The sequence below is a fragment of the Eleutherodactylus coqui genome, chromosome 3 (assembly GCF_035609145.1).
Source record: "Eleutherodactylus coqui strain aEleCoq1 chromosome 3, aEleCoq1.hap1, whole genome shotgun sequence".
NCBI classification, from domain to species: Eukaryota; Metazoa; Chordata; class Amphibia; order Anura; family Eleutherodactylidae; genus Eleutherodactylus; species Eleutherodactylus coqui.
Genome location: NC_089839.1, coordinates 179429473 through 179457065, shown reverse-complemented (window position 1 = coordinate 179457065; position 27593 = coordinate 179429473). Strand labels below are relative to the sequence as shown.

Genomic DNA, 27593 nt, shown 5'->3' with positions numbered 1-27593 from the left:
CTACGCTTCCGTCTCATAGCATTGTATTGCATACTGATACCTACTGCTAATGACCTCTGGCTTCCATTTAACTACACTTCTGTCTCATCCCATTCTGCTGCATATCGTGCCTTCCCGATAACTATTCCTGGTTATCTTGACTACTCTCCAGTGACCAGGACGACTACTACACCTGCGGCTCCAATCTAGCGTTGGCAAGACATAACACATAGGATAGTCTTCCTCGTCGTCGGAATCTTCAAATTGAAGAGATGGCACATTTTGAAATTATTTGGCACCACAAAATTTACAAAGGCCCGAGCATTTCAGTCCAGCTTTGCAGCAGCTGCAATCGCCGCTGCAATCTTTCTTGCACTTACAGGAAATCATGTGCAGTAGAAGCTCAGGTGCGGGAGGCAAACAAGAAAGATTTATCTTGGTGTTGGCTGCAGATGTAACACACAACAGAAAGCAAAGACTATTCAAGGTATCTTTTTTCAAAATCACCCCCGTACAGAGCCACAAAGCATTTCTCCCCAGCTTTTGCTATGGCTTTGTGACTCAAATCTGGCTGCAGGAAAACTTCAGCCAGTTCTAAAAGGTGAGGATTTTTGTCAATGACGGTGGCACCTTAGTTTTACCCTGGCCAAAAGGTGCAGAAGTGGTGTTGCACCCACTGAACGCATCTATAAAAAACACTGCCTCTGTTGAGTGTTGAGCAGGTTCATGGGCATAACAGGAGCTTGAATGATAATAGCAGCTAGCTTCACCTCTGCTACTCTTTTGTAGCTAGACATTTGTTGTGCCTGAGCCCAAGCCATTCAGGAAAACGAGGAGGTCCACATTTTCTCCTACTATGATCACAGGTCAAATTTTAGAATTTTGGATAGCGCCATGTCAATCATGTCCCGCTCATCGTCTTCTTCCTTTACTTTCACTTCCACAACCCGCTGCTTGAATGCATCACGAAGTGGTGTGATGAGGCACTACTTGTTGTTTTCATTAACTAATAGTTTTTCCTGAGGTAGGTAGAGGATTGTGGATTCCTCAAAAAGTATGTCACTGCAGACGTTAGCAGCACAGCATCACAGTCATTCAGCACTTTTGATGTTTTTCTTGGCGGCCTCCTCAGAGTAACTGTCGAAAACAATCGAGACATTGCTGCCAAAGTGTTTTTTTACATAGCTGCCATAACCTGAGACAATGTCTGTTATGGAATTTTTCCTGTGCCAGACAACCTTGTGCAAAATATATCCACCATCCACATATACATGCATATTTGTGTCAATTGCCGTGTGGCTGGCGAGTGTAGTAAAAGCAAAGTAGAGACTGGACTTGGTTCCCTTTCGCATCCCCTGTTCATTGAACAGAGATATTGTGAATGGGGCTAATTTGTACTTGAAATGATTTTTTAATTCCTCATCTTAATTATTTGTTATGCACACCCTTTGGAAAATTGTAAGGGGATCAATGACTACTCTCTTGTTTGCCACTTCAACGGGGTTGGTGATGGATGCCAATGTGGCTACTTTGTTCTTACGTTTGAAGGTTACTTTTTTACTTTACCAAATGTGTTACCAACAATTTTCATCACTCCTTCAGTTCCCAGTTCTTGGGCCAAGTGGCAATTTATGTATTGACCTTCTACAATTCCACTACTGATGGAAAGCAACTTATCAGTAATAGGAAATGGATGGTGGAGAATGAACTAATTTTTCAGTTTTCCACATCAGCACCATTTTTTTACATTGACTGATTCGAGAAGGTATCATATCAACATGTTATTCAGCAGCTGGACAGGAGATGTTACAGAAACACTCCACTTCTTCGTAAATGTTTGCTATGAACACCATTCCTACAGTTTGATTCTCTTGAAGACCACATTTCACACTTGCGTTAATAAGTGAGAGAATACCTAGCTTCTTTTTGACAATGACTGGGCCTTCCTCCAGTTCCCTGCGACATATAAAACAAACCCACAGTGCACAGTGGAATAGGCATTTAACTATATAAATTTGCAGTCCGAACACTTCGATTTACATGGCAAAACCAGAGCACAAAGCAATAAATGACTTATAGTAAATGTAGCAGAGTTGATCTCACCAGCTCTGCACAGATGAACTAGAAGTGCTTAAACAGCAAAGTATCTGTTATTACTTCTGTCAGCTCTTTGGTCTTCTGTGGATGATATTTGGCTAACTACCAACAGCAGCTTCCTCTAGAGCTCTATGAGGTGTAGAACTGAACTCTGCCAGTAAATAACCTTCTTATATATCAACCCCATTTGCATAATATAAAAACAGCAATTTCCTACAAAAGAATGATATAAAGAGTAAATAGGAGAGATAGGCAAGTAGGAGGTGGTGGATGTCCAATTTTCCTGCAGGTGGGCGTGACCTGGCCCAGTGGGTGTGCTAAGCTGGGCTTGGCATCTCCTGGTCTCCATCCAGTGGAGACATATATTATGCCAGTTCCAGATGTTCCTACTCACACGGTGCCACCCCACCTGCTCTAAGAAATACAATGAAGCCCAAAAGATACTTTATATTTCACACAAGGTAGGCACCTCATTCAAAGTTAAATAAATGTATTTCAAATTTATTAACTATGACTATTCTCCTTGGATGAGTATTTTTTACATATTTGACAAGACACATGACTAAAACGAAGATGTTTCACTTTTTGGAATAGATGGCCAATTTTTGTAGAGCTGTATCTCAAAGTACTGGACGTACAGAGCTAGGAGAGGGCTCCAGTTTTAGCAAATTTATTCAACTCTAAAAAGGTATGTCAGATGCATACTTTAGGAGATATTGAGAAAAAAGTCTGATGCAAGGTCTGATGTATAAATTGACTGGGCTATATGCCCTCCTACAGAATATTCAGAACCAAAATCTGCACCACTAACATGTGGATTTTGATGCGGAATTGAAAATAGGAGAATACTGGTGGCAATTCTGCATTCAAATCTGCAGTTAGCCATATGGTATTTGAGGCAGAACGCTGTTGTGGAATACTCCGTCCCATGTGGAAGGTTATTTGGGAAGTTTGGGAAACCCTGCAATAGGTTGTAAAATAACTTACATGTAGAAGTGCCTGTTAAAATGCCATTAATATTCACCTTTCTCTCCTATGGGACCGGCTTCACCTTTTTGTCCAGGAGGTCCAGGAGGGCCAGGCAGACCTGGACATCCTTGGAGGATAGTCAACTTCTCAGTCTCTCCAATTGCCACGTATTTCACTTCTGTAAGTAAGATGAGACCCAGGAGATTGGCCAGCAGGAAGTACCACAACCAGCCAGCTCAATCAACTAACCCTGAGAGTGCTGTGCTGCTGGAAGCACAGTAGTACAACATGTCTCAGCAGCACACATAACAGGTACTTGTAACTGAAGACATTTTTCTCATTAAATTAAATATTTATCTTCCCCGCAGTGACCTATCTGTAACTTTCAGTGGAATCCCCTCTTAACCCCTTAGTGACCAAGCCTGTTTGCGCCTTAATGACCAGGCCAAATTTTGCAAATCTGACACGTGTCACTTTAGCATGGAAAAACACCAGAAAGGTTTTGCATATCCAAGCGATTCTGACATTGTTTTTTCACCACATGTTGTACTTCATCTAGGCGGAAAAAAAAAGACCGATAGAATTTGTGTTTATTTATTCAAAGCGCCAAAATTGGGAAAATTTTGAAAAAATCGTCATTTTTTTCACATTTCCAACTGCAATATCTCAAATATGTGCAAACATAATATAGAAATTTTTGCTAAGATATATATTTCCATCCGTTTACTTTATTTTTGGCGCACATTGGAAAAACTTTCGGTTTTTTTTAACCATTTAGGAGACGTACAAATTTAACATTACTTTTCAGCATTTTGAGGAACACTTTGTTTTCCTACACCAAACCAAGATTGGAAAGGCTCTTAGGAGTCAAAATGATAGATACCCCCACAAGTTACCCCATTTTAAAAACTACACCCTTTAAGGTATTCACTGAGGGGTGTCATGAGTATTTTAACCCCACAGTTTTTTTAAAGAGTCAATGCAATTTAGAAGAGAAAAAGTAAAATTTCATATTTTTGCAAATATGTCATTTTAAAGACAGGACTTTTTTCTATAGTACACATGAAAATTAGGATTTGCACCCCAGAATGGATACCCCTGTTTGTCCCGTGCTCAGAAACATACCCATTGTGGCCCTAATCTTACGTCTGGATGCACAATGGGGCCCAAAATGAAAGGAGCAACCGGTGGCTTTCGGAACAGAAATTTTGCTTGAAGGAGATTTAGGCCCTATTGCACACTTGTAGAGCCATTGAGTGACCAAAACGATGGAGAACGCCCACAAGTGACCCCATTTTGAAAAGTAGACCCCTTAATGAATTTATCTAGGGGTAAGATGACTTTTTTGACTTCACAGTTTTTGGATGAATCTAAGCCAAGCCGAAGGAAAAAAATTACGATTTTCATTTTTTTGGTAATTCTGTCATTTTAAAAGCAGTTTTTTTGTACAGCACATATATGAATGAAGACTTGCACCCCAAAATGGATACCCCTGTTTGTCCCGTGCTCAGAAACATACCCATTGTGGCCCTAATCTTACGTCTGGGTGCACAATGGGGCCCAAAATGAAAGGAGCAAGCGGTGGCTTTCGGAACAGAAATTTTGCTTGAAGGAGATTTAGGCCCTATTGCACACTTGTAGAGCCATTGAGTGACCAAAACGATGGAGAACGCCCACAAGTGACCCCATTCTGAAAAGTAGACCCCTTAATGAATTTATCTAGGGGTAAGATGACTTTTTTGACTTCACAGTTTTTGGATGAATCTAAGCCAAGCCGAAGGAAAAAAATTACGATTTTCATTTTTTTGGTAATTCTGTCATTTTAAAAGCAGTTTTTTTGTACAGCACATATATGAATGAAGACTTGCACCCCAAAATGGATACCCCTGTTTGTCCCGTGCTCAGAAACATACCCATTGTGGCCCTAATCTTACGTCTGGATGCACAATGGGGCCCAAAATGAAAGGAGCAACCGGTGGCTTTCGGAACAGAAATTTTGCTTGAAGGAGACTTAGGCCCTATTGCACACTTGTAGAGCCATTGAGTGACCAAAACGATGGAGAACGCCCACAAGTGACCCCATTTTGAAAAGTAGACCCCTTAATGAATTTATCTAGGGGTAAGATGACTTTTTTGACTTCACAGTTTTTGGATGAATCTAAGCCAAGCCGAAGGAAAAAAATTACGATTTTCATTTTTTTGGTAATTCTGTCATTTTAAAAGCAGTTTTTTTGTACAGCACATATATGAATGAAGACTTGCACCCCAAAATGGATACCCCTGTTTGTCCCGTGCTCAGAAACATACCCATTGTGGCCCTAATCTTACGTCTGGATGCACAATGGGGCCCAAAATGAAAGGAGCAACCGGTGGCTTTCGGAACAGAAATTTTGCTTGAAGGAGATTTAGGCCCTATTGCACACTTGTAGAGCCATTGAGTGACCAAAACGATGGAGAACGCCCACAAGTGACCCCATTTTGAAAAGTAGACCCCTTAATGAATTTATCTAGGGGTAAGATGACTTTTTTGACTTCACAGTTTTTGGATGAATCTAAGCCAAGCCGAAGGAAAAAAATTACGATTTTCATTTTTTTGGTAATTCTGTCATTTTAAAAGCAGTTTTTTTGTACAGCACATATATGAATGAAGACTTGCACCCCAAAATGGATACCCCTGTTTGTCCCGTGCTCAGAAACATACCCATTGTGGCCCTAATCTTACGTCTGGGTGCACAATGGGGCCCAAAATGAAAGGAGCAAGCGGTGGCTTTCGGAACAGAAATTTTGCTTGAAGGAGATTTAGGCCCTATTGCACACTTGTAGAGCCATTGAGTGACCAAAACGATGGAGAACGCCCACAAGTGACCCCATTTTGAAAAGTAGACCCCTTAATGAATTTATCTAGGGGTAAGATGACTTTTTTGACTTCACAGTTTTTGGATGAATCTAAGCCAAGCCGAAGGAAAAAAATTACGATTTTCATTTTTTTGGTAATTCTGTCATTTTAAAAGCAGTTTTTTTGTACAGCACATATATGAATGAAGACTTGCACCCCAAAATGGATACCCCTGTTTGTCCCGTGCTCAGAAACATACCCATTGTGGCCCTAATCTTACGTCTGGATGCACAATGGGGCCCAAAATGAAAGGAGCAACCGGTGGCTTTCGGAACAGAAATTTTGCTTGAAGGAGATTTAGGCCCTATTGCACACTTGTAGAGCCATTGAGTGACCAAAACGATGGAGAACGCCCACAAGTGACCCCATTTTGTAAAGTAGACCCCTTAATGAATTTATCTAGGGGTAAGATGACTTTTTTGACTTCACAGTTTTTGGATGAATCTAAGCCAAGCCGAAGGAAAAAAATTACGATTTTCATTTTTTTGGTAATTCTGTCATTTTAAAAGCAGTTTTTTTGTACAGCACATATATGAATGAAGACTTGCACCCCAAAATGGATACCCCTGTTTGTCCCGTGCTCAGAAACATACCCATTGTGGCCCTAATCTTACGTCTGGATGCACAATGGGGCCCAAAATGAAAGGAGCAACCGATGGCTTTCGGAACAGAAATTTTGCTTGAAGGAGATTTAGGCCCTATTGCACACTTGTAGAGCCATTGAGTGACCAAAACGATGGAGAACGCCCACAAGTGACCCCATTTTGAAAAGTAGACCCCTTAATGAATTTATCTAGGGGTAAGATGACTTTTTTGACTTCACAGTTTTTGGATGAATCTAAGCCAAGCCGAAGGAAAAAAATTACGATTTTCATTTTTTTGGTAATTCTGTCATTTTAAAAGCAGTTTTTTTGTACAGCACATATATGAATGAAGACTTGCACCCCAAAATGGATACCCCTGTTTGTCCCGTGCTCAGAAACATACCCATTGTGGCCCTAATCTTACGTCTGGGTGCACAATGGGGCCCAAAATGAAAGGAGCAAGCGGTGGCTTTCGGAACAGAAATTTTGCTTGAAGGAGATTTAGGCCCTATTGCACAATTGTAGAGCCATTGAGTGACCAAAACGATGGAGAACGCCCACAAGTGACCCCATTCTGAAAAGTAGACCCCTTAATGAATTTATCTAGGGGTAAGATGACTTTTTTGACTTCACAGTTTTTGGATGAATCTAAGCCAAGCCGAAGGAAAAAAATTACGATTTTCATTTTTTTGGTAATTCTGTCATTTTAAAAGCAGTTTTTTTGTACAGCACATATATGAATGAAGACTTGCACCCCAAAATGGATACCCCTGTTTGTCCCGTGCTCAGAAACATACCCATTGTGGCCCTAATCTTACGTCTGGATGCACAATGGGGCCCAAAATGAAAGGAGCAACCGGTGGCTTTCGGAACAGAAATTTTGCTTGAAGGAGATTTAGGCCCTATTGCACACTTGTAGAGCCATTGAGTGACCAAAACGATGGAGAACGCCCACAAGTGACCCCATTTTGAAAAGTAGACCCCTTAATGAATTTATCTAGGGGTAAGATGACTTTTTTGACTTCACAGTTTTTGGATGAATCTAAGCCAAGCCGAAGGAAAAAAATTACGATTTTCATTTTTTTGGTAATTCTGTCATTTTAAAAGCAGTTTTTTTGTACAGCACATATATGAATGAAGACTTGCACCCCAAAATGGATACCCCTGTTTGTCCCGTGCTCAGAAACATACCCATTGTGGCCCTAATCTTACGTCTGGATGCACAATGGGGCCCAAAATGAAAGGAGCAACCGGTGGCTTTCGGAACAGAAATTTTGCTTGAAGGAGATTTAGGCCCTATTGCACACTTGTAGAGCCATTGAGTGACCAAAACGATGGAGAACGCCCACAAGTGACCCCATTTTGAAAAGTAGACCCCTTAATGAATTTATCTAGGGGTAAGATGACTTTTTTGACTTCACAGTTTTTGGATGAATCTAAGCCAAGCCGAAGGAAAAAAATTACGATTTTCATTTTTTTGGTAATTCTGTCATTTTAAAAGCAGTTTTTTTGTACAGCACATATATGAATGAAGACTTGCACCCCAAAATGGATACCCCTGTTTGTCCTGTGCTCAGAAACATACCCATTGTGGCCCTAATCTTACGTCTGGGTGCACAATGGGGCCCAAAATGAAAGGAGCAAGCGGTGGCTTTCGGAACAGAAATTTTGCTTGAAGGAGATTTAGGCCCTATTGCACACTTGTAGAGCCATTGAGTGACCAAAACGATGGAGAACGCCCACAAGTGACCCCATTTTGAAAAGTAGACCCCTTAATGAATTTATCTAGGGGTAAGATGACTTTTTTGACTTCACAGTTTTTGGATGAATCTAAGCCAAGCCGAAGGAAAAAAATTACGATTTTCATTTTTTTGGTAATTCTGTCATTTTAAAAGCAGTTTTTTTGTACAGCACATATATGAATGAAGACTTGCACCCCAAAATGGATACCCCTGTTTGTCCCGTGCTCAGAAACATACCCATTGTGGCCCTAATCTTACGTCTGGATGCACAATGGGGCCCAAAATGAAAGGAGCAACCGGTGGCTTTCGGAACAGAAATTTTGCTTGAAGGAGATTTAGGCCCTATTGCACACTTGTAGAGCCATTGAGTGACCAAAACGATGGAGAACGCCCACAAGTGACCCCATTTTGAAAAGTAGACCCCTTAATGAATTTATCTAGGGGTAAGATGACTTTTTTGACTTCACAGTTTTTGGATGAATCTAAGCCAAGCCGAAGGAAAAAAATTACGATTTTCATTTTTTTGGTAATTCTGTCATTTTAAAAGCAGTTTTTTTGTACAGCACATATATGAATGAAGACTTGCACCCCAAAATGGATACCCCTGTTTGTCCCGTGCTCAGAAACATACCCATTGTGGCCCTAATCTTACGTCTGGGTGCACAATGGGGCCCAAAATGAAAGGAGCAAGCGGTGGCTTTCGGAACAGAAATTTTGCTTGAAGGAGATTTAGGCCCTATTGCACACTTGTAGAGCCATTGAGTGACCAAAACGATGGAGAACGCCCACAAGTGACCCCATTTTGAAAAGTAAACCCCTTAACAAATTTATCTTGGGGTACGATGACTTTTTTGACTTCACAGTTTTTGGATGAATCTAAGCCAAGCTGAAGGAAAAAAATTATGATTTTCATTTTTTTGGTAGTTCTGTCATTTCAAAAGCATTTTTTTTTGTACCGCACATATATTAATGAAGACTTGCACCCCAAAATGGATACCCCTGTTTGTCCCGTGCTCAGAAACATACCCATTGTGGCCCTAGTATTACGTGTGTATGCACAATGGGGCCCAAAATGAAAGGAGCAACCGGTGGCTTTCAGAACAGAAATTTTGCTTGAAGGAGATTTAGTCCCCATTGCCCACTTGTAGAGCCATTGAGTGACCAAAACGATGGAGAACCCCCACAAATGACCCCATTTTGAAAAGTAGACCCCTTAACGAATTTATCTAGGGGTACGATGACATTTTTGACTTCACAGTTTTTGAATGAATCTAAGCCAAGCAGAAGGAAAAAATTATGATTTTCATTTTTTTGGCAATTGTGTCAATTTAAAAACAGTTATTTTTGTACAGTGTACATAGGAATGAAGACATTCACCCAAAAATGGATACCCCCGTTTGTCCTGTGTTCAGAAACATACCCATTGTGGCCCTAATCTACTTAAAGGAAACATAGCTAGGCCTATAATGGAAGGAGCACCCGTTGGATTTCAGGGTACAACGGAATAAATTTCAGTCCCATTGCCCACTTGTAGAGCCATTGAGCGGCCAAAACGATAGAGAACCCCCACAAATGACCCCATTTTGAAAACTAGACCCCTTAACAAATTCATCTAGGGGTGTACTGCGTATTTTGACCCCACAGTATTTGAATGAATCTAAGCAAAGCAAAAGGAAAAAAATACGATTTTCATTTTTTTGGCAATTTTGTCAATTTAAAAACTGTTTTTTTTTGTACAGTGTACATAGGAATGAAGTCGTTCACCCCAAAATGGATCCCCCCGTTTGTCCCGTGTTCAGAAACATACCACTTGTGGCCCTAATCTACTTACAGGACACATGGCTAGGCCCATAATGGAGGGAATGCCCGCTGGATTTCAGGGCAGAACTGAATAAATTCCAGGCCCCATTGCCCACTTATACGGAAAAAAATTTGACTTCCTAAAAATAATCCCCCCCGGGCCCCCCCCCCAACCCACCACCATCCCCATTTTTTGGCATTCCCTAAATATTACATAAAGGTAATAATATAAACTGCGTTTTATGTCCGAAGACAGGGGTAATTACGGAGGCTGCTTGGGATGGGCACATGGGGCAAGAAAACCGGGTATCCCCCCTCCTCTTATGTATTTTGGGAGGTATTTCGTAACCTCAGCAGCGGGGATGGGGTGTAAAAAGTGGCGCTGTGAGGCTTTGTAATTTTGCTGCGGTGCAGCGGTCTCACAGAGAAGGCGCTCAACAAACTGCTCCTGGAACTGCATGAATGCAAGCATTCCCGGGGCTTCTTGTAAATTTCGTATTACAGGTAGTGGTCTGGATAACGCCGGGCTCACACGGCCGTATGCAGAATCCGTTTGCGGAGGCCCGCAGCGGATCTCATCTGTGAGCCCGGCTGTGACCCTGCGTACGGCCGCGTAATGTACTGCGCATAACCGCCTACTCACACAGGCTGTCATGCGCAGCACTTTTTTTTTTGTTTGCATTTCCCGCGCCGTCGCTTAGAGATGACCCGAGTACCCGCAGCCTGTACACAATGTATTTGCATATGGGCTGCGAGTATATCCACGGTCATAGAGCACAATGGGCTCTAGGTCGCAGATATGTGCGGTAAAATATAGCATGCTGTGATCTGTTTCTGCGAGTGGATTACGTAATTCCGACCCGCTAATTGGGGGGAATTGTGTAATCCAATGCATGCGATTGATCCGTGGATTACCGCTGATCAAGCGCATGCAGAACCTGTAATTCCTCTCCGGTCATGCGTGACCAGCATAATGTTAGATCGCTACTTTATCACGTGACCGGGGACCGCTCAGCGAGGTCTCCGGTCACTGCTCCAAGCACTCAGCGACCGTTGGTCGCTGGGAGCAAGGAGATTTAAAATTTTCTGGGCTCCCCGGCTCCTGCGAATGTGTCCAGCATTTTGCAGGCGGGCGCATGCGCAGCAGCCGTAAGGGTCCATGGAGGATAATCGCATCTGGATTCAAATGCGAAAGCCTCCGAGAAGATGTTTCATCTCCCCCCACCGATCGCATCGGTGAGGGGATATGAAACTGCCACTTTTTAAAGAACTTTTATGTGATCGCCATTATTCATTGTATAACGGCGATCACGTGACCAGTAACCGCATACCGCGGCTCCCCGTGACATCTCCAGGCTCTTGGCTATCTTTGGTAGCCAGCAGCAGGGAGATTTTACATTTCTTGGGCAATATTTCACTTTTGCGCATGTGTCCGCCATCATGCTGACGGGCGCATGCGCCGAAGCTGGGGTAAGGTCCGCGGATCAACATCCCATCAGGGAACAAATCCGGGGACCTTGCGTATGTAATTTCATCCCCCCTTACGGATCGTTAAATGAAACTTTAACTTTTTAAACTTTTTTTTAACTTTTAACTTTTTTTTTTTACTTTTTAACTTTATATGATCACCGTTATCCATCGGATAACGGTGATCATATGACTGGAAACCGCATACAGCGGTTCCCAGTCATATCTCCCTGCACTCGGCTATCTGTGACAGCCGGGTGCAGGGAGATTTTGAATTTGCCGAGCTCGCCGGCCTTCTGCGCCAGCGGGGGTCCCGACACCGGCCAGAGGACATCGGCGGACTTGAGGTGAGTATTTTCACCTCCCCTCATGGATCCGATCCATGAGGGGAGGTGAAACTTTTCTTTTTTTACACTTTTTTTTACTTTTCCGCGATCGTCGTTATCCATTGGATAACGACGATCGCGGTACCGGGGACCGCTCACCGCGGTCCCCGCTGACATCTCCTGCCTCCCAGCTACCTACAGGAGCCAGGAGCTAGGAAATCTTAAGTCTCCCGTGCCGGCAGGCCTTCTGCGCATGCGGCTGACATAGTGCTGCCTGGCGCGCATGTGCAGAAGGACGGCTACGGTGTCCGGAGCATCGGGACAGCAGGGAGTCGTACGGCGAACCTCGGTGAGTAATTTCAGCTGCCCTGATGGATCCTGATAGCGCCAATCGCAATGCCGGGGGGGGGGGGGGTGTCCGAACAGCCCGGGATGACAGCTCCATGCTGTCGGCCACCTGCAGACACCGACAGCATGGAGCTGTCACGTCCACAGCCCGAGGGGCTTTATTCTCTGCAGGACACATGTTTTTACGTCCTCAGAGAATAAAGCCCACTTCGGGAGGATGTAAAAACACTATGGGCTGGTCGTTAAGGGGTTAAAGTATATATTGAAACTTTTATTCCACAGCAGACTTGGATACAGCGTCTCCGCTCTATGTAGTGACCCAGACTTGTCCCCGCATAAAGAATGTATATAGTTTATTTAAATGTATATATGTAACTTTAATTTACACTTACTCTAGAATGGATTTGGTGATTGGAGGACCAACAACTCCCCATTAAAGGATAGGCCAGGCTTCTGTCTACTCCCAGAGCTCTGTGCTCAGTGGACAACCTAGAATCTATATATGCCTCCACCCAGAGTCTTAGAGTGAGAAACTAAGAAGTAGTGCAGTGAGAAGGAAAGGTGTAGTTAGGAGCAAGAAAAGATTAGATCTTATTTTCCTTCCCTTTATAATGTTCTTTCTCTGTACTTATTCTAAAGAAAAGATGGAAAATGGGACAGTTAGGGGAGAGTCATTCCCCCATTTGAAAGAAGGTGCCAGATGTGACGTATGTATAGAGAGCGGTATCTCAAGAGAAAGATACGACACATTGTTCTGAGTGCAGTGTCTCCAGTCAACAAACTGCGGATTGCAGTCGATGGGAATTGGACCTGTTTTGGACATTGTTGTATTTTCCTGATTCTAAGAATAAAAGTGAGTTCCACCTGTTTTACCCTTTACCCCAACTCCCGGAGCTCCTTCTCACTAGGAACACCTGCACTACACCCTGTTTTGTATGAAAGAAGGTTCTTGCAGCAAAAAGTATCATTGACCCCTCCTGAAAAAAACTCAAACAGAAGACGACGGATACCCCTCCTACCGATGAAGAGCTCTGAAATTAATGGTGTAACCCAGGATAACTGCTCCGTGGTGCCTCATAATCCTGTTATTTCATGTACATTTGTTGCCTATATTAACCCTTTCCAATCCACTGTCTGACGTTTGAAGACATTACGATTTAAGGCTATACAGCTCCGATGTTGAAAGACATCCGTCGGGGTTCTCTTACTGTATATTGCCAGCCTCTCTGCTGTCGGAGCCTATCCAATGTATCACCTCATGCAGTACTGGCTTTAGCCACCATATAGCACCATTGTATAACGGCAGAAAAAGAGTAAGCCGCCTAGGAAAACCAGGATACAAAGTGGATTGGAAAGGGTTAACATAGAGTATTCCAGTTCTGTAACAGCCCACAGAAAACTACACTTTTAGCATTTTTTAACCTATGCAAAACAGATGATTTTGCAAAAACTCTTCTCTATGTGGAAGTTCCTTCCTACTCTGTATGGAAAAGTAACAGATTGAAGCGGAGGAAACGTGGAAATGACGTTGATAACTAATGCCATGTGGTTTTGGAAACATCACATGACTTAAGGTATGTAGCTTTGCAAACGTCACATGACTAGAGTTATGTAATGCCATCATGTGACGAACATCCACATGACCTCCTTCCCCCTCCCCTCTCCCCATCACATTATTACACTGAAACTATATTACCCATACTTTTTACCAGTTCTCTATGCTTGATAAAGAAGATTATACTGTATACCTTTGAAATGTGTTGCATTATATATTGGTCTATAGTATGATTGTATGTATGTTTGTTATCTTTGAATGGAAGAATTAATCAATTAAAGAATCCCTTGGATTAATGAGGATCTACCTGAATTTAGAGGAGTCCCAACTTGGAACAGGATTCCTACAAAGTGCATCTATTTCTCACATTGTTTAATATTCATTCTCCAGGAGCATGGGGTTTTTAATGTTATTTTGTTGTATTTAGAAGTTAAAAGGGATCAAGCTTTGGGAAGAGTGTACACTGTCCACCCAAGCAATGCTTAGTGCTATTATCTTCGTCTTCTACTTCATGAAACTAAAGGTCCAACATCATTCTTGGATTTGAAGACTTAATGGTATTGTTCACCTGACACATCGGTCTGTAAGGCTCTACGCTTACTAGAAGATGACAAGCACTGGAATGCTACTATGGAAGAAGCTTCTCTTTGTGATTTTCCTTTCAGACTACGGAAACTTTTCTCTGTATTGTTGATATTTTGTCAACCATCCGACGCTTTATATCTTTGGGAAACATACAAGGATAGTATGTCGGGGGACACAGAGTCATATAGCGTCAGAATTGCAAGAAAATGTTCACCGCATTATGATGAAATTTATAATAAATGCCTAATTTCTATTGTAGACGCAGTGTTGTCTTTGGGAGGACAATGTTAAGAACACTATGGCTTTCCTCAACCAACGAGATATGATACAGTCTTACAAAATAGAGATTACCTTAGAGAGATCAGTTATGACTAGAGATGAGCGAACGTACTCGTCCGAGCTTGATACTCGTTCGAATATTAGCGTGTTCGAGATGCTCATTACTCGTGACGAGTACCACGCGATGTTCGGGTTACTTTCACTTTCATCTCTGAGACATTAGCGCGCTTTTCTGGCCAATAGAAAGACAGGGAAGGCATTACAACTTCCCCCTGCGACGTTCAAGCCCTATACCACCCCCCTGCAGTGAGTGGCTGGCAAGATCAGGTGTCACCCGAGTATATAAATCGACCCCTCCCGCGGCTCACCACAGATGCGTTCTGACATACTTTAGGGAAAGTGCTGTCTTGGTGGAGCTGCTATAGCGAGAGTGTTAGGAGTATTTTAGGCTTCAAGAACCCCAACGGTCCTTCTTAGGGCCACATCTAACTGTGTGCAGTACTGTGGAGGCTGCTTTTTGCAGTGTTGCACATTTTTTTTTTTTTGTATATCGGCCGTGCAGAGCATTGCGCCCTGCAGTAATTAGACATAGTGCAGGGCCAGTAGTAGTGAGGCAGGGACAGAAGACATATATTGTGAGGCAGGGACAGAACACATATATTGTGAGGCAGGGACAGAAGACATATTGATTGAATATAGGCAGTGGGCCTTTGCAAAAACATTTGGGGAAAAAAATCTATTTGGGCTGCCTGTGACTGTCCTCAGTGTTCTGGGTCTCTGCTGGGTGTAGTAGTCCTCCTAATTCATACGCAGCCAGCTAAGTGTTACAGCAGGTTTGCGCAAAATTATTTCCTGGCTCTGTGTTGGCTGTTAAATCACCGCTGTATTCCAGTCCACAGTGCAACACTCTGCAGTTATTTGACATACTCCAGGGCCAGTAGCGGTGATGCAGAGAGAGAAGAGATATATTTATTGAATATAGGCAGTGGGCCTTTGCAAAAACATTTGGGGAAAAAAATCTATTTGGGCTGCCTGTGACTGTCCTCAGTGTTCTGGGTCTCTGCTGGGTGTAGTAGTCCTCCTAATTCATACGCAGCCAGCTAAGTGTTACAGCAGGCTTGCGCAAAATTATTTCCTGGCTCTGTGTTGGCTGTTAAATCACCACTGTATTGCAGTCCACAGTGCAACACTCTGCAGTTATTTGACATACTCCAGGGCCAGTAGCGGTGACGCAGAGAGAGAAGAGATATATTTATTGAATATAGGCAGTGGGCCTTTGCAAAAACATTTGGGGAAAAAAATCTATTTGGGCTGCCTGTGACTGTCCTCAGTGTTCTGGGTCTCTGCTGGGTGTAGTAGTCCTCCTAATTCATACGCAGCCAGCTAAGTGTTACAGCAGGCTTGCGCAAAATTATTTCCTGGCTCTGTGTTGGCTGTTAAATCACCGCTGTATTGCAGTCCACAGTGCAACACTCTGCAGTTATTTGACATACTCCAGGGCCAGTAGCGGTGACGCAGAGAGAAAAGAGATATATTTATTGAATATAGGCAGTGGGCCTTTGCAAAAACATTTGGGGAAAAAAATCTATTTGGGCTGCCTGTGACTGTCCTCAGTGTTCTGGGTCTCTGCTGGGTGTAGTAGTCCTCCTAATTCATACGCAGCCAGCTAAGTGTTACAGCAGGCTTGCACAAAATTATTTCCTGGCGTTCCGTAAGCGAAGTCAGCCTCCAACCACAGGCCAATAAGCGGCACATTTAATTACAGCGTTCTGTTTCTGCACTACTGGTAATACACCATGCTGAGGGGTAGGGGTAGGCCTAGAGGACGTGGACGCGGGCGAGGACGTGGAGGCCCAAGTCAGGTTGTGGGCACAGGCCGAGCTCCTGATCCAGGTGTATCGCAGCCGACTGCTGCGGGATTAGGAGAGAGGCACGTTTCTGGCATCCCCACATTCATCTCACAATTAATGGGTCCACGCGGTAGACCTTTATTAGAAAATGAGCAGTGTGAGCACGTCCTGTCGTGGATGGCAGAAAGTGCATCCAGCAATCTATCGTCCACCCAGAGTTCTGTGCCGTCCACTGCTGCAACTCTGAATCCTCTGGCTGCTGCTCCTCCTTCCTCCCAGCCTCCTCACTCCATTACAATGACACATTCTGAGGAGCGGGCAGACTCCCAGGAACTGTTCTCGGGCCCCTGCTCAGATTGGGCAGCAGTGGTTCCTCTCCCACCAGAGGAGTTTATCGTGACTGATGCGCAACCTTTGGAAAGTTCCCGGGATCCGGGGGATGAGGCTGGGGACTTCCGGAAACTGTCTCAAGACCTTTCAGTGGGTGAGGAGGCCGATGACGATGAGACACAGTTGTCTATCAGTGAGGTAGTAGTAAGGGCAGTAAGTCCGAGGGAGGAGCGCACAGAGGATTTGGAGGAAGAGCAGAAGGACAATGAGGTGACTAACCCCAACTGGTTTGCTACGCCTACTGAGGACAGGTCTTCAGAGGGGGAGGCAAGGGCAGCAGCAGTGCAGGTTGCAAGAGGCAGTGCGGTGTCCAGGGGTAGAGGCAGGGCCAGACCGAATAATCCACCAACTGTTTCCCAAAGCGCCCCCTCGCACCATGCCACCCTGCAGAGGCCGAGGTGCTCAAAGGTCTGGCAGTTTTTCACTGAGAGTGCAGACGACCGACGAACAGTGGTGTGCAACCTTTGTCGCGCCAAGATCAGCCGGGGAGCCACTACCACCAGCCTCACCACCACCAGCATGCGCAGACATATGATGGCCAAGCACCCCACAAGGTGGGACGAAGGCCGTTCACCTCCTCCGGTTTGCACCGCTGCCTCTCCCCCTGTGCCCCAACCTGCCACTGAGATCCAACCCCCCTCTCAGGGCACAGGCACTACCGTCTCCGGGCCTGCACCCACACCCTCACGTCCGCTGTCCTCGGCCCCATCCACCAATGTCTGTCAGCGCACCGTCCAGCCGTTGCTAGCGTAAGTGTTGGAGCGCAAGCGCAAGTACGCCGCCACGCACCCGCACGCTCAAGCGTTAAACGTGCACATAGCCAAATTTATCAGCCTGGAGATGCTGCCGTATAGGGTTGTGGAAACGCAGTCTTTCAAAAGTATGATGGCGGCGGCGGCCCCGTGCTACTCAGTTCCCAGTCGCCACTACTTTTCCCGATGTGCCGTCCTTGCCCTGCATGACCACGTCTCCCGCAACATTGTACGCGCCCTCACCAACGCGGTTACTGCCAAGGTCCACTTAACAACGGACACGTGGACAAGCACAGGCGGGCAGGGCCACTATATCTCCCTGACGGCACATTGGGTGAATTTAGTGGAGGCTGGGACCGAGTCAGAGCCTGGGACCGCTCACGTCCTACCCACCCCCAGAATTGCGGGCCCCAGCTCGGTGGTGGTATCTGCGGCGGTGTATGCTTCCTCCACTAAAGCACCCTCCTCCTCCTCCTCCAACGCAACCTCTGTCTCGCAATCAAGATGTGTCAGCAGCAGCACGTCGCCAGCAGTCGGTGTCGCGCGGCGTGGCATCACAGCGGTGGGCAAGCGTCAGCAGGCCGTGCTGAAACTACTCAGCTTAGGAGATAAGAGGCACACGGCCCACGAACTGCTCCAGGGTCTGACAGAGCAGACCGACCGCTGGCTTGCGCCGCTCAGCCTCCAACCGGGCATGGTCGTGTGTGACAACGGCCGTAACCTGGTGGCGGCTCTGCAGCTCGGCAGCCTCACGCACGTGCCATGCCTGGCCCACGTCTTTAATTTGGTGGTTCAGCGCTTTCTGAAAAGCTACCCACGCTTGTCAGACCTGCTCGGAAAGGTTCGCCGGGTCAGCGCACATTTCCGCAAGTCCCACATGGACGCTGCCACCCTGCGCACCCTGCAACATCGGTTTCATCTGCCAGTGCACCGACTGCTGTGCGACGTGCCCACACGGTGGAACTCTACGCTCCACATGTTGGCCAGGCTCTATGAGCAGCGTAGAGCTATTGTGGAATACCAACTCCAACATGGGCGGTGCAGTGGGAGTCAGCCTCCTCAATTCTTTACAGAAGAGTGGGCCTGGTTGGCAGACTTCTGCCAGGTCCTTGGAAACTTTGAGGAGTCTACCCAGATGGTGAGCGTCGATGCTGCAATCATTAGCGTCACCATTCCTCTGCTATGCCTCTTGAGAAGTTCCCTGCAAAGCATAAAGGCAGACGCTTTGCGCTCCGAAACAGAGCCGGGGGAAGACAGTATGTGGCTGGATAGTCAGAGCACCCTCCTGTCTATATCTCAGCGCGTTGAGGAGGAGGAGCATGAGGAGGATGAGGAGGAGGGGGAAGAGACAGCTTGGCCCACTGCTGAGGGTACACATGCTGCTTGCCTGTCATTCTTTCAGCATGTATGGCCTGAGGAGGAGGAGGAGGAGGAGGAGGATCCTGAAAGTGATCTTCCTAGTGAGGACAGCCATGTGTTGCGTACAGGTACCCTGGCACACATGGCTGACTTCATGTTAGGATGCCTTTCTCGTGACCCTCGCGTTACACGCATTCTGGCCACTACGGATTACTGGGTGTACACACTGCTCGACCCACGGTATAAGGAGAACCTTTCCACTCTCATACCCGAAGAGGAAAGGGGTTTGAGAGTGATGCTATACCACAGGACCCTGGCGGACAAACTGATGGTAAAATTCCCATCCAACAGCGCTAGTGGCCGAAGGCGCAGTTCCGAGGGCCAGGTAGCAGGGGAGGCGCGGAGATCAGGCAGCATGTACAGCACAGGCAGGGGAACACTCTCTAAGGCCCTTGACAGCTTTATGGCTCCCCAGCAAGACTGTGTCACCGCTCCCCAGTCAAGGCTGAGTCGGTGGGAGCACTGTAAAAGGATGGTGAGGGAGTACGTAGCCGATCGCACGACCGTCCTCCGTGATGCCTCTGCCCCCTACAACTACTGGGTGTCGAAGCTGGACACGTGGCCTGAACTCGCGCTGTATGCCCTGGAGGTGCTTGCTTGTCCTGCGGCTAGCGTCTTGTCAGAGAGGGTGTTTAGTGCGGCTGGGGGAATCATCACAGATAAGCGTACCCGCCTGTCAACCAACAGTGCCGACAGGCTTACACTCATCAAGATGAACAAAGCCTGGATTTCCCCAGAGTTCTCTTCTCCACCAGCGGACAGCAGCGATACCTAAACAATACGTAGGCTGCACCTGCGGATGGAAGCATTGTTCTCTATCACCATCAAAAACGTGGACCTTTTAGCTTCATCAATCTGTATATAATATTCCTCCTCCTCCTCCTGCTCCTCCTCCTGAAACCTCACATAATCACGCCGAACGGGCAATTTTTCTTAGGCCCACAAATCTCAGTCATATAATTTTTCTAAACAATTTTTATACGTTTCAATGCTCATTAAAGCGTTGAAACTTTCACCTCAACCAATTTTTATTTTAACTGGGCTGCCTCCAGGCCTAGTTACCAATTAAGCCACATTAACCAAAGCGATTAATGGGTTTCACCTGCCCTCTTGGTTGGGCATGGCTAATTTTTCTGAGGTACATTAGTACTGTTGGTACACCAATTTTTGGGGGCCCTCGCCTACAGTGTAATCAAATTAATTTTTAGCCCACCTGCATTACAGCTGACGTTACATCAGCTGTGTTGGGCACTGCAATGGGATATATTTATGTACCGCCGGTGGCTTCCTGGCACCCACCCATGCTGTCGGTCCACAGGGAGTTGTAACTGCATGTGTCCACTTCTAAAGAACCCCAGTCTGACTGGGGCATGCAGTGTGGGCCGAAGCCCACCTGCATTAAGCACGACATTACCTCAGCTGTGATGGGCAATGCAATGGGATACATTTATGTACCGCCGGTGGGTTCCAGGGAGCCACCCATGCTGTGGGTGCACACGGAATTCCCATTGCGGAGTTGTACCTGCCTGTGACTATTTATAAAAAACCGTGGTCTGACTGGGGCATGCAGACACCTTGACCGAATGAATAGTGTGTGGCACATAGGTTCCCCATTGCTATGCCCACGTGTGCAGCTCCAGATGGAGGTGGCACAGGATTGGATTTCTCATTGCTTCTGTACAGCATTGTGGACTATCGCCTCGCCCCTTTTAAAGAGGGTCGCTGCCTAGCCGTGCCAACCCTCTGCAGTGTGTGCCTGCGGTTCCTCCTCATGGCAGACGCACTTATAAATAGACATGAGTGTGGCGTGGCATGAGGGCAGCTGAAGGCTGGGCAGGGACAGTTTGGTGTGCGCTGTGGACACTGGGTCGTGCGGGGGGGGGGGGTGGTGGTTGGTCAGCATGTAACCCAGGAGAAGTGGCAGCGGAGTGTCATGCAGGCAGTGATTGTGCTTTGTTGGAGGTAGTGTGGTGCTTAGCTAAGGTATGCATTGCTAATGAGAGCTTTTCAGAAGTAAAAGTTGTTGGGAGGTGGGGGTGCACTCTTGCCGCTATTGTGGCTTAATAGTGGGACCTGTGAACTTGAGATGCAGCCCAACATGTAGCCCCTCGCCTGCCCTATCCGTTGCTGTGTCGTTCCCATCACTTTCTTGAATTGCCCCGATTTTCACAAATGAAAACCTTAGCGAGCATCGGCGATATACAAAAATGCTCGGATCGCCCATTGACTATAATGGGGTTCATTACTCGAAACGAACCCTCGAGCATCGCGATAATTTCGTCCCGAGTAACAAGCACCCAAGCATTTTGGTGCTCGCTCATCTCTAGTTATGACACAATTTTCTTGGCACAAGTAGTGTCTAGTAACAAAAGTTTGTTAATTGAAGAACAGTTTCAAATTTACAACCAAATTTTAGAAAGTCTTGAGAAGGGCACTGGCAAAATATTTTTCCTGGATGCTCCTGGGGTTACTAGCAAAACATTAGTCCTAAATCTGCTACTAGCCAGAATACGGAAAAGTCGTGGGACAGCCTTGGCTGTCACCTCTTCTTAAATTACTGGCATATTATTAGATGGAGGTTAGACAGCTCATTTGCAGATTACCATAGGGATACCCCTGACACTTGACATACGTGGGGAGCTGGAAGAGTTACGTTTTGGCTTGTCACAGGTGATGCCACCATTTCTACACACCGGAATGATACTTGGCAGAGAAAAAATTCAGACACAGACAATCTTTGAGTACCTCGGGTCTCTAGGAATGGTTAGGGCCCGGTATAAACTTTACTTTGGCAAACTTGTAAAACAATAATCACAAGGCAGTTTAAGTACAGTCTTTACAGTGCAGGCAAAACAAGAGTTTTGCGGTCAGGATGACACTGGTCCTGCAGTCTGTTATCTGCCAGGAACCGCTCCTGGAAGGGAACACTCTGGAGGAGGAAAGGAGTAGGGTCACTCCACAGACAATTTGACAGCAATTATTGACTTTTACCAAGCCCTGGAGATGCACGGGTGTAAACACTTAAAGAGCATGCTTCCACACGGTGATCCTGGCTATGGACGGACGCGTAGGAAAACTTAAAGACTGATTATTTAGTACCTCTGCACTGACCTTGTCAGGAAAAGTGACTACTTACAATTGCTCTTTGTCTTATTTGTGGCTCACTCCATTCACATCAAGAATATAGTCACTACAGGAAATCTCTCCTCCTCTTCCATCTTCACCACGTGGAAGCTGAAGGTGCTTCCATGTAGCTCTTTGTTAGGTGAAATTCTTGCTACTTCAGAAGATGGAACTCTCTCTTTCCCACTCTCTATCACTCCTATTTATATCTTCACTCATACTACATGACATGATAGGCTGATACATTTACATGCAGGCAAGGATTTTATTAAAGTTAACCTCTCAAGCGCCACAGCTGTGCAACACATACACACTGGAAATAACAAGACAGGTTTGCACAGTGCATCTACATGAGACAAACATATGACATTTATGGAGAGAACCAGGATGATGTGCTGGGCCACTTCACATTCTGTTTTTAAACTGCCCTTAAATCTGATGAATGTAGTGGCACCTCTTTGCAACACATCAAAGCAGAGTATTATGGAGCAAGTGCTGAAAGAGACTAAGCTAATAGTATTGAATGAATTCTCCAAGGCTCACAAAGGTGAGATTAAAGCGCTCAGTAGAATGCTGAAAGATATAAGGGAAAATGATGGCTTAATGGGGGGTGTTATGGTTCTCTCACCTGGAACCTCCTGAATGAAGCTAAGGGCAAAACGTGCGCATCAGGGCGCAGGGATTTCCAGATCTTTGGTTACTCCACTTTACTATATGCATGACATTGAGACTTGTTACGCCCATTGTAAGTTTATATAAGCATGATTTTCTTTGGGAATTTCTTATGTATGTGACGTGAGGTGATGTATTCCCCTTGTATTGATACTGCCTTTCCTTTATGTTCTGTTTTTTAAATGCTTTTATTATATTTGTAATTCTTAATAAACAATTTTTAATGATAAATTTCTGCAGTCCTGGACATTTATTTTTGGGTTTGTTATTTCGGCAAACTTTACCAGTCGTGCCCAGAGGAACATGATTTGACGAAGTAAGGTCATACTTATTAAAATCTTCATATTTGTAGCCTCATAGTCAGAAGCTCGCCCTAATAACAAATATGAGCGGTTTCCTAAGAGACGAGGCTTCCCATGGGCATTTTTCAGAGATGTCACTTAAAATACGTAGAGATGGAGAAAACTCTACATTTGAAGGTAAGCGCATCATAACAACATGCTTAGCCATAGCAGTGACATCTCTTATAGAATTGACTGCTAAGATGACATCAAAGTGAAGCCAATAAATTGGTTATGCAAGCGTGTAATTTTAACTCCCAATATTAACAAAGGAGCTGCTGTTAATGATTTTTTGTTGAAATCTTTCAAAGGAGAAGAAATGCAATAAAAGTCTATAGATTCAGTACTGCAAACTGATGATACAGTAAACTATCCCGTGGAATTCCTAAACACCCTCAACCCAGCCGCACTCTCCCCGCATAACCTCATTCTTAAGATTAGCACACCAGTTATTTTACAAAGAAACCTAAACCTTCCAAAATTATGTAATAGCGCCAGACTGCAAATAAAAATTCTCCATCGAAATGTTATTGAGGCCACACTAATCACTGGATGTGCTAAAGGGAAACTGTATTCATGCCACAAATACCGGCAAAACTCACTGAATACCCATTTGAGTTCAAAAGACTGCAGTTCTCCCTCAAGATCTGCTTTGCAATGATGATCAACAAATTGCAGGGGCAATCATTGAATGTTGCCGAAATAGACTTAAAGGGGTTGTCTCGCGGCAGCAAGTGGGGTTATACACTTCTGTATGGCCATATTAATGCACTTTGTAATATACATCGTGCATTAAATATGAGCCATACAGAAGTTATATACTTACCTGCTCCGTTGCTGGCGTCCTCGTCTCCATGGTGCCGTCTAACGCTGTCTTCTCCTTCCATTTAGACGCGCTTGTGCTGTGCGGTCTTCTGCTGTGTTCAATGGAGCCGCTCCGGCGTGCTCGCGCCGCCGAGGTCTTCTGCGCATGCGCAGACCAGCTCTCCGGCGCGAGCACGCCGGAGCGGCTCCATTGAACACAGTAGAAGACCGCACAGCGCAAACGCGTCTAAATGGAAGAAGACAGTGTTAGACGGCACCATGGAGACAAGGACGCCAGCAACGGAGCAGGTAAGTATATAACTTCTGTATAGCTCATATTTAATGAACGATGTATATTACAAAGTGCATTAATATGGCCATACTGAAGTGTGTAACCACACTTGCTGCCGCGAGACAACCCCTTTAAGGGAAGACTGTTTTTTACATGGTCAGTTCTATGTGGCATGTTCCAGTTTTCCACTCTACAGGTTATATCACTAATTCTAAGTTTTCCATTAGCTGGTGGGTGTAGACTGCTGCTATGATGGCTTCCATACACAGCACACATAGGAGAGCAAGTTATCTTCTCTCTCTATAGCACCCTCATAAGTAACAACATCATGGAGGACATTGTACAACAGTATTGAGAAGTGTAGATGTGAGTTCAGTAGCTGTGACACAGAAAACACTTATTGTTTACTGCAGCAGCATGTCTCAGAGTCTCCTTTCTTTTGTGTGTCTCTCTAACAGCTCCATCTTACCCCCTCCTCTCTATAGTCTTCTATGGGTAGCATGAGACCACACATTCATTTCAGTGCATCTGCTACTATAGATGGACTTCATTTGACAACAGACAGCACTTAGAAATTAGAAGGGAGGGAAAACCCTAGTCGCCTGCACTTTAGAGTGATTTTTCTTTTAGAACAAAAAAGTAATTTTAGGTAAATAAAGTGATTTGCACTTTTGATAGCTATCTACATTGGCTATGACATAAAAAGAAATGTGTGTGCAGTGCCCATTTAAAGAGCTACTATTCCCCAAATTGAAGTTAACTTATACACAATCATCTATAGAAAGAATATGTTTCCTATTTTTAAGAGTTATTTCAGAATTTTCCTATGTGCAACCTATCCACTGGTACCGGATACTCCTCATAATACCAAACAGCCCTATAGTTTTTGTTAATGCGCCATCAGTCTGACCCAATTAATAATGCCATCGGATGTATCCTATAAACAGTCTTGAAAGTGCCCTCAATAAAAAATGCCAACAAAATGCCCCCTGGGGATCAGCCAGCAACTGCCATCATTGTGACCCAAGTAAACAATACTGCCTACAGTGCTCCATATAAGCAGCGCCAACATAGTGCTCTGCTCTACACAGCTGAGAATTAAGTGATAAAGCTATGTATGCCTGTAGCTGCCACAATGGTGAGCTCGATGCACATAGATTTATAGAGTTAATTAGATATGTTGCCATCTCCTTTTAATGATGGTTGTCAGCAGGTTTGGTGGGATTTTGTCTGCTCTATCGAAGGTCTGTGAGATCTCTGTGTTGTACGAGTACACAAGTACAGTGTGGTTTATACTGACATTCTGATAGCTTGTACTAATTAAATAGAAGGATATACAGGTGAAAATTGTGGACAATTTAAAATTTTATTAATGAAACTTGTCATTGTAGAAGAACGCAGTCTGCCTTTCTTGTTTCTCGTGAGCCATCACTACTAGGAAGGTGTAATAAATATTAGTTGAATGATATGCTTCTACCAGTAATAATAGTGTTAGTTTTTAATCTTTTGGCCAGCAAAACTCTGCTTCAGTACAATGTCTGTAATAGATATGTTAGATCTGCCTAGTATGTATTGCTAAGAGATTACTCACCTGGACATGAGTCTTCAGCACTACCAATGCAGGTTACCAGGCAGAGCACAGCAGCCAGCGAAGTCCACATTGTGACTGTTCTCACCATCTGACCTTCAGCCGCCTGAGTGTAATGGGCTTTTATTTGAGTCTCATCTGTATATTTCCTCATAAATATAAGCACCGCCTAAAGATATTTATTGCACAATTCAAATATAAGCTCCTCTCTGTTGATCTTATCCAATTGGACATAGTATGGTGATAATCCCTCATTATCTGTAAAGTTTGTGAACAGGTTATGACATGTTGCAGATATACAGAAATTCTCTCAAAATGAAGGGCACGGTAATGTTGCATGGTAATGGTTACTAGGCCATGCAACTGTAAAGGAGGTAACACGTATTCTACTGATGCAGTGAGACATTTAACTTGTCCTAACTTGTCTAGACTTGTCTTAAGTTTTCCTACCGATGGGGAGGTCTTCGAGACTCACTAACTGTCCACTAATCAGACTCTCAGTCTTTGAATCCATCTCTTTCTTGTCTAGCCAGAGTTTCTTGACACCAATCTCCAGATCTGCTTGGTCTGGTCTACGGAAAGCCTGGTCATCTCATCTGTCTCCAGTCTCTACAGTGGCACACGTGTAAGAAGGGAGACTCCCTTTCCTCTCACACCCTTTGCACAGTCACCTAAATCTAAACTGTGGCCTAGTTGTCATTATCTACAACCAGGCTGTTTCATCCACTCAGCTCTAGTCTTATGGCAGGGAGACTCCCTATCCTCCCATACTCTCTGTAGGCCACTTTTGCAGTGTCTGATATCTTTCTAGTCACCACAGATGCAGTATTCCCCACTCCTTTCCACCCTGGGAATCTGTCCAGTACTGGGCTGATGGGCATTATCCAAGGTGGGTTCCAAGACAGGAAATCCTCAAAAGTTTCTGTGTTATAGGGTAATCAGGACACCGGGGCAGATTCTTCAGGAATGTGTGAATTTATTTTAAGTCGGCTGCCTCAGGGGAGACTTTTCATCCAAAAATCTGAGTTCCTTAAAGAGGAAATAGACACACCGTTTATACATTCGCAAAATCCCACACGTGACCATGTACTTGTCACAATACTATTGCAGTACAAGCGACTTTTTCATGTTCACGTGATTTTTAGATTTTGCAAATAAAAAAAGACATTTTACAGGGAATATGTAAATTAGTGAATATGACTCAGTTTTGTATCCATTGTTGTATGCTTCTTTCTCTGTCATATTCTTGTACATTTTCCTTTTACCAGAATTGCAAAAAGGTGCTAAATAATAAAGAGAACCTTGATAGCTTAGAACATTCCAAAGAAGAGATTGAGAAAGTAGACTTAGTAGCCTGGGGTCAAAGCAGCCTGTTCTCATTTGTTCCTAAACATCTTATTGTTATACATTCCTGTACCCTTGTTCTGAGAAGTCTGTCATGTATGGTTCCACTCCACCTGGGAGAAGTCTGTTTGGTGATGCAGATGTTAACAGCCTACCATGCATATTAACATTCATGTTAATATAATATATTAATATTACAAGTAAAGTGTGTGCCGCTATATACACTGCTGCATGTTAATTGATTAAACAGATAACTTTCAATCACCTCTGTTTGTGTGGTTTGGAAGTTATTCCGAGCTCGACTATAAACAAACTAATTTGGAAACTCAAAAAGATATAGTTTTTAAAGCAAATCTTTAAGCTTTCACGAACAGCAGCTAGGTCTTAGCAG

General features: G+C 44.6%; 1 protein-coding gene across 1 annotated transcript in view; it reads right to left on the bottom strand.

The window, feature by feature from the left end:
- The window catches only part of LOC136619882 (ficolin-1-B-like), a 48086-nt gene extending 22147 nt beyond the window's left edge, over positions 1-25939 (bottom strand). Inside the window, exons 1-2 of the mRNA XM_066594611.1 lie at positions 25862-25939; positions 3101-3223 (exon numbers count right to left, since the gene is read on the bottom strand). Of these exons, the coding sequence (XP_066450708.1) occupies positions 3101-3223; positions 25862-25931 (193 nt within the window). The 5' untranslated portion in view covers positions 25932-25939. The remainder of the gene's footprint in view (positions 1-3100; positions 3224-25861) is intronic.
- Positions 25940-27593: the final 1654 nt, after the last annotated feature.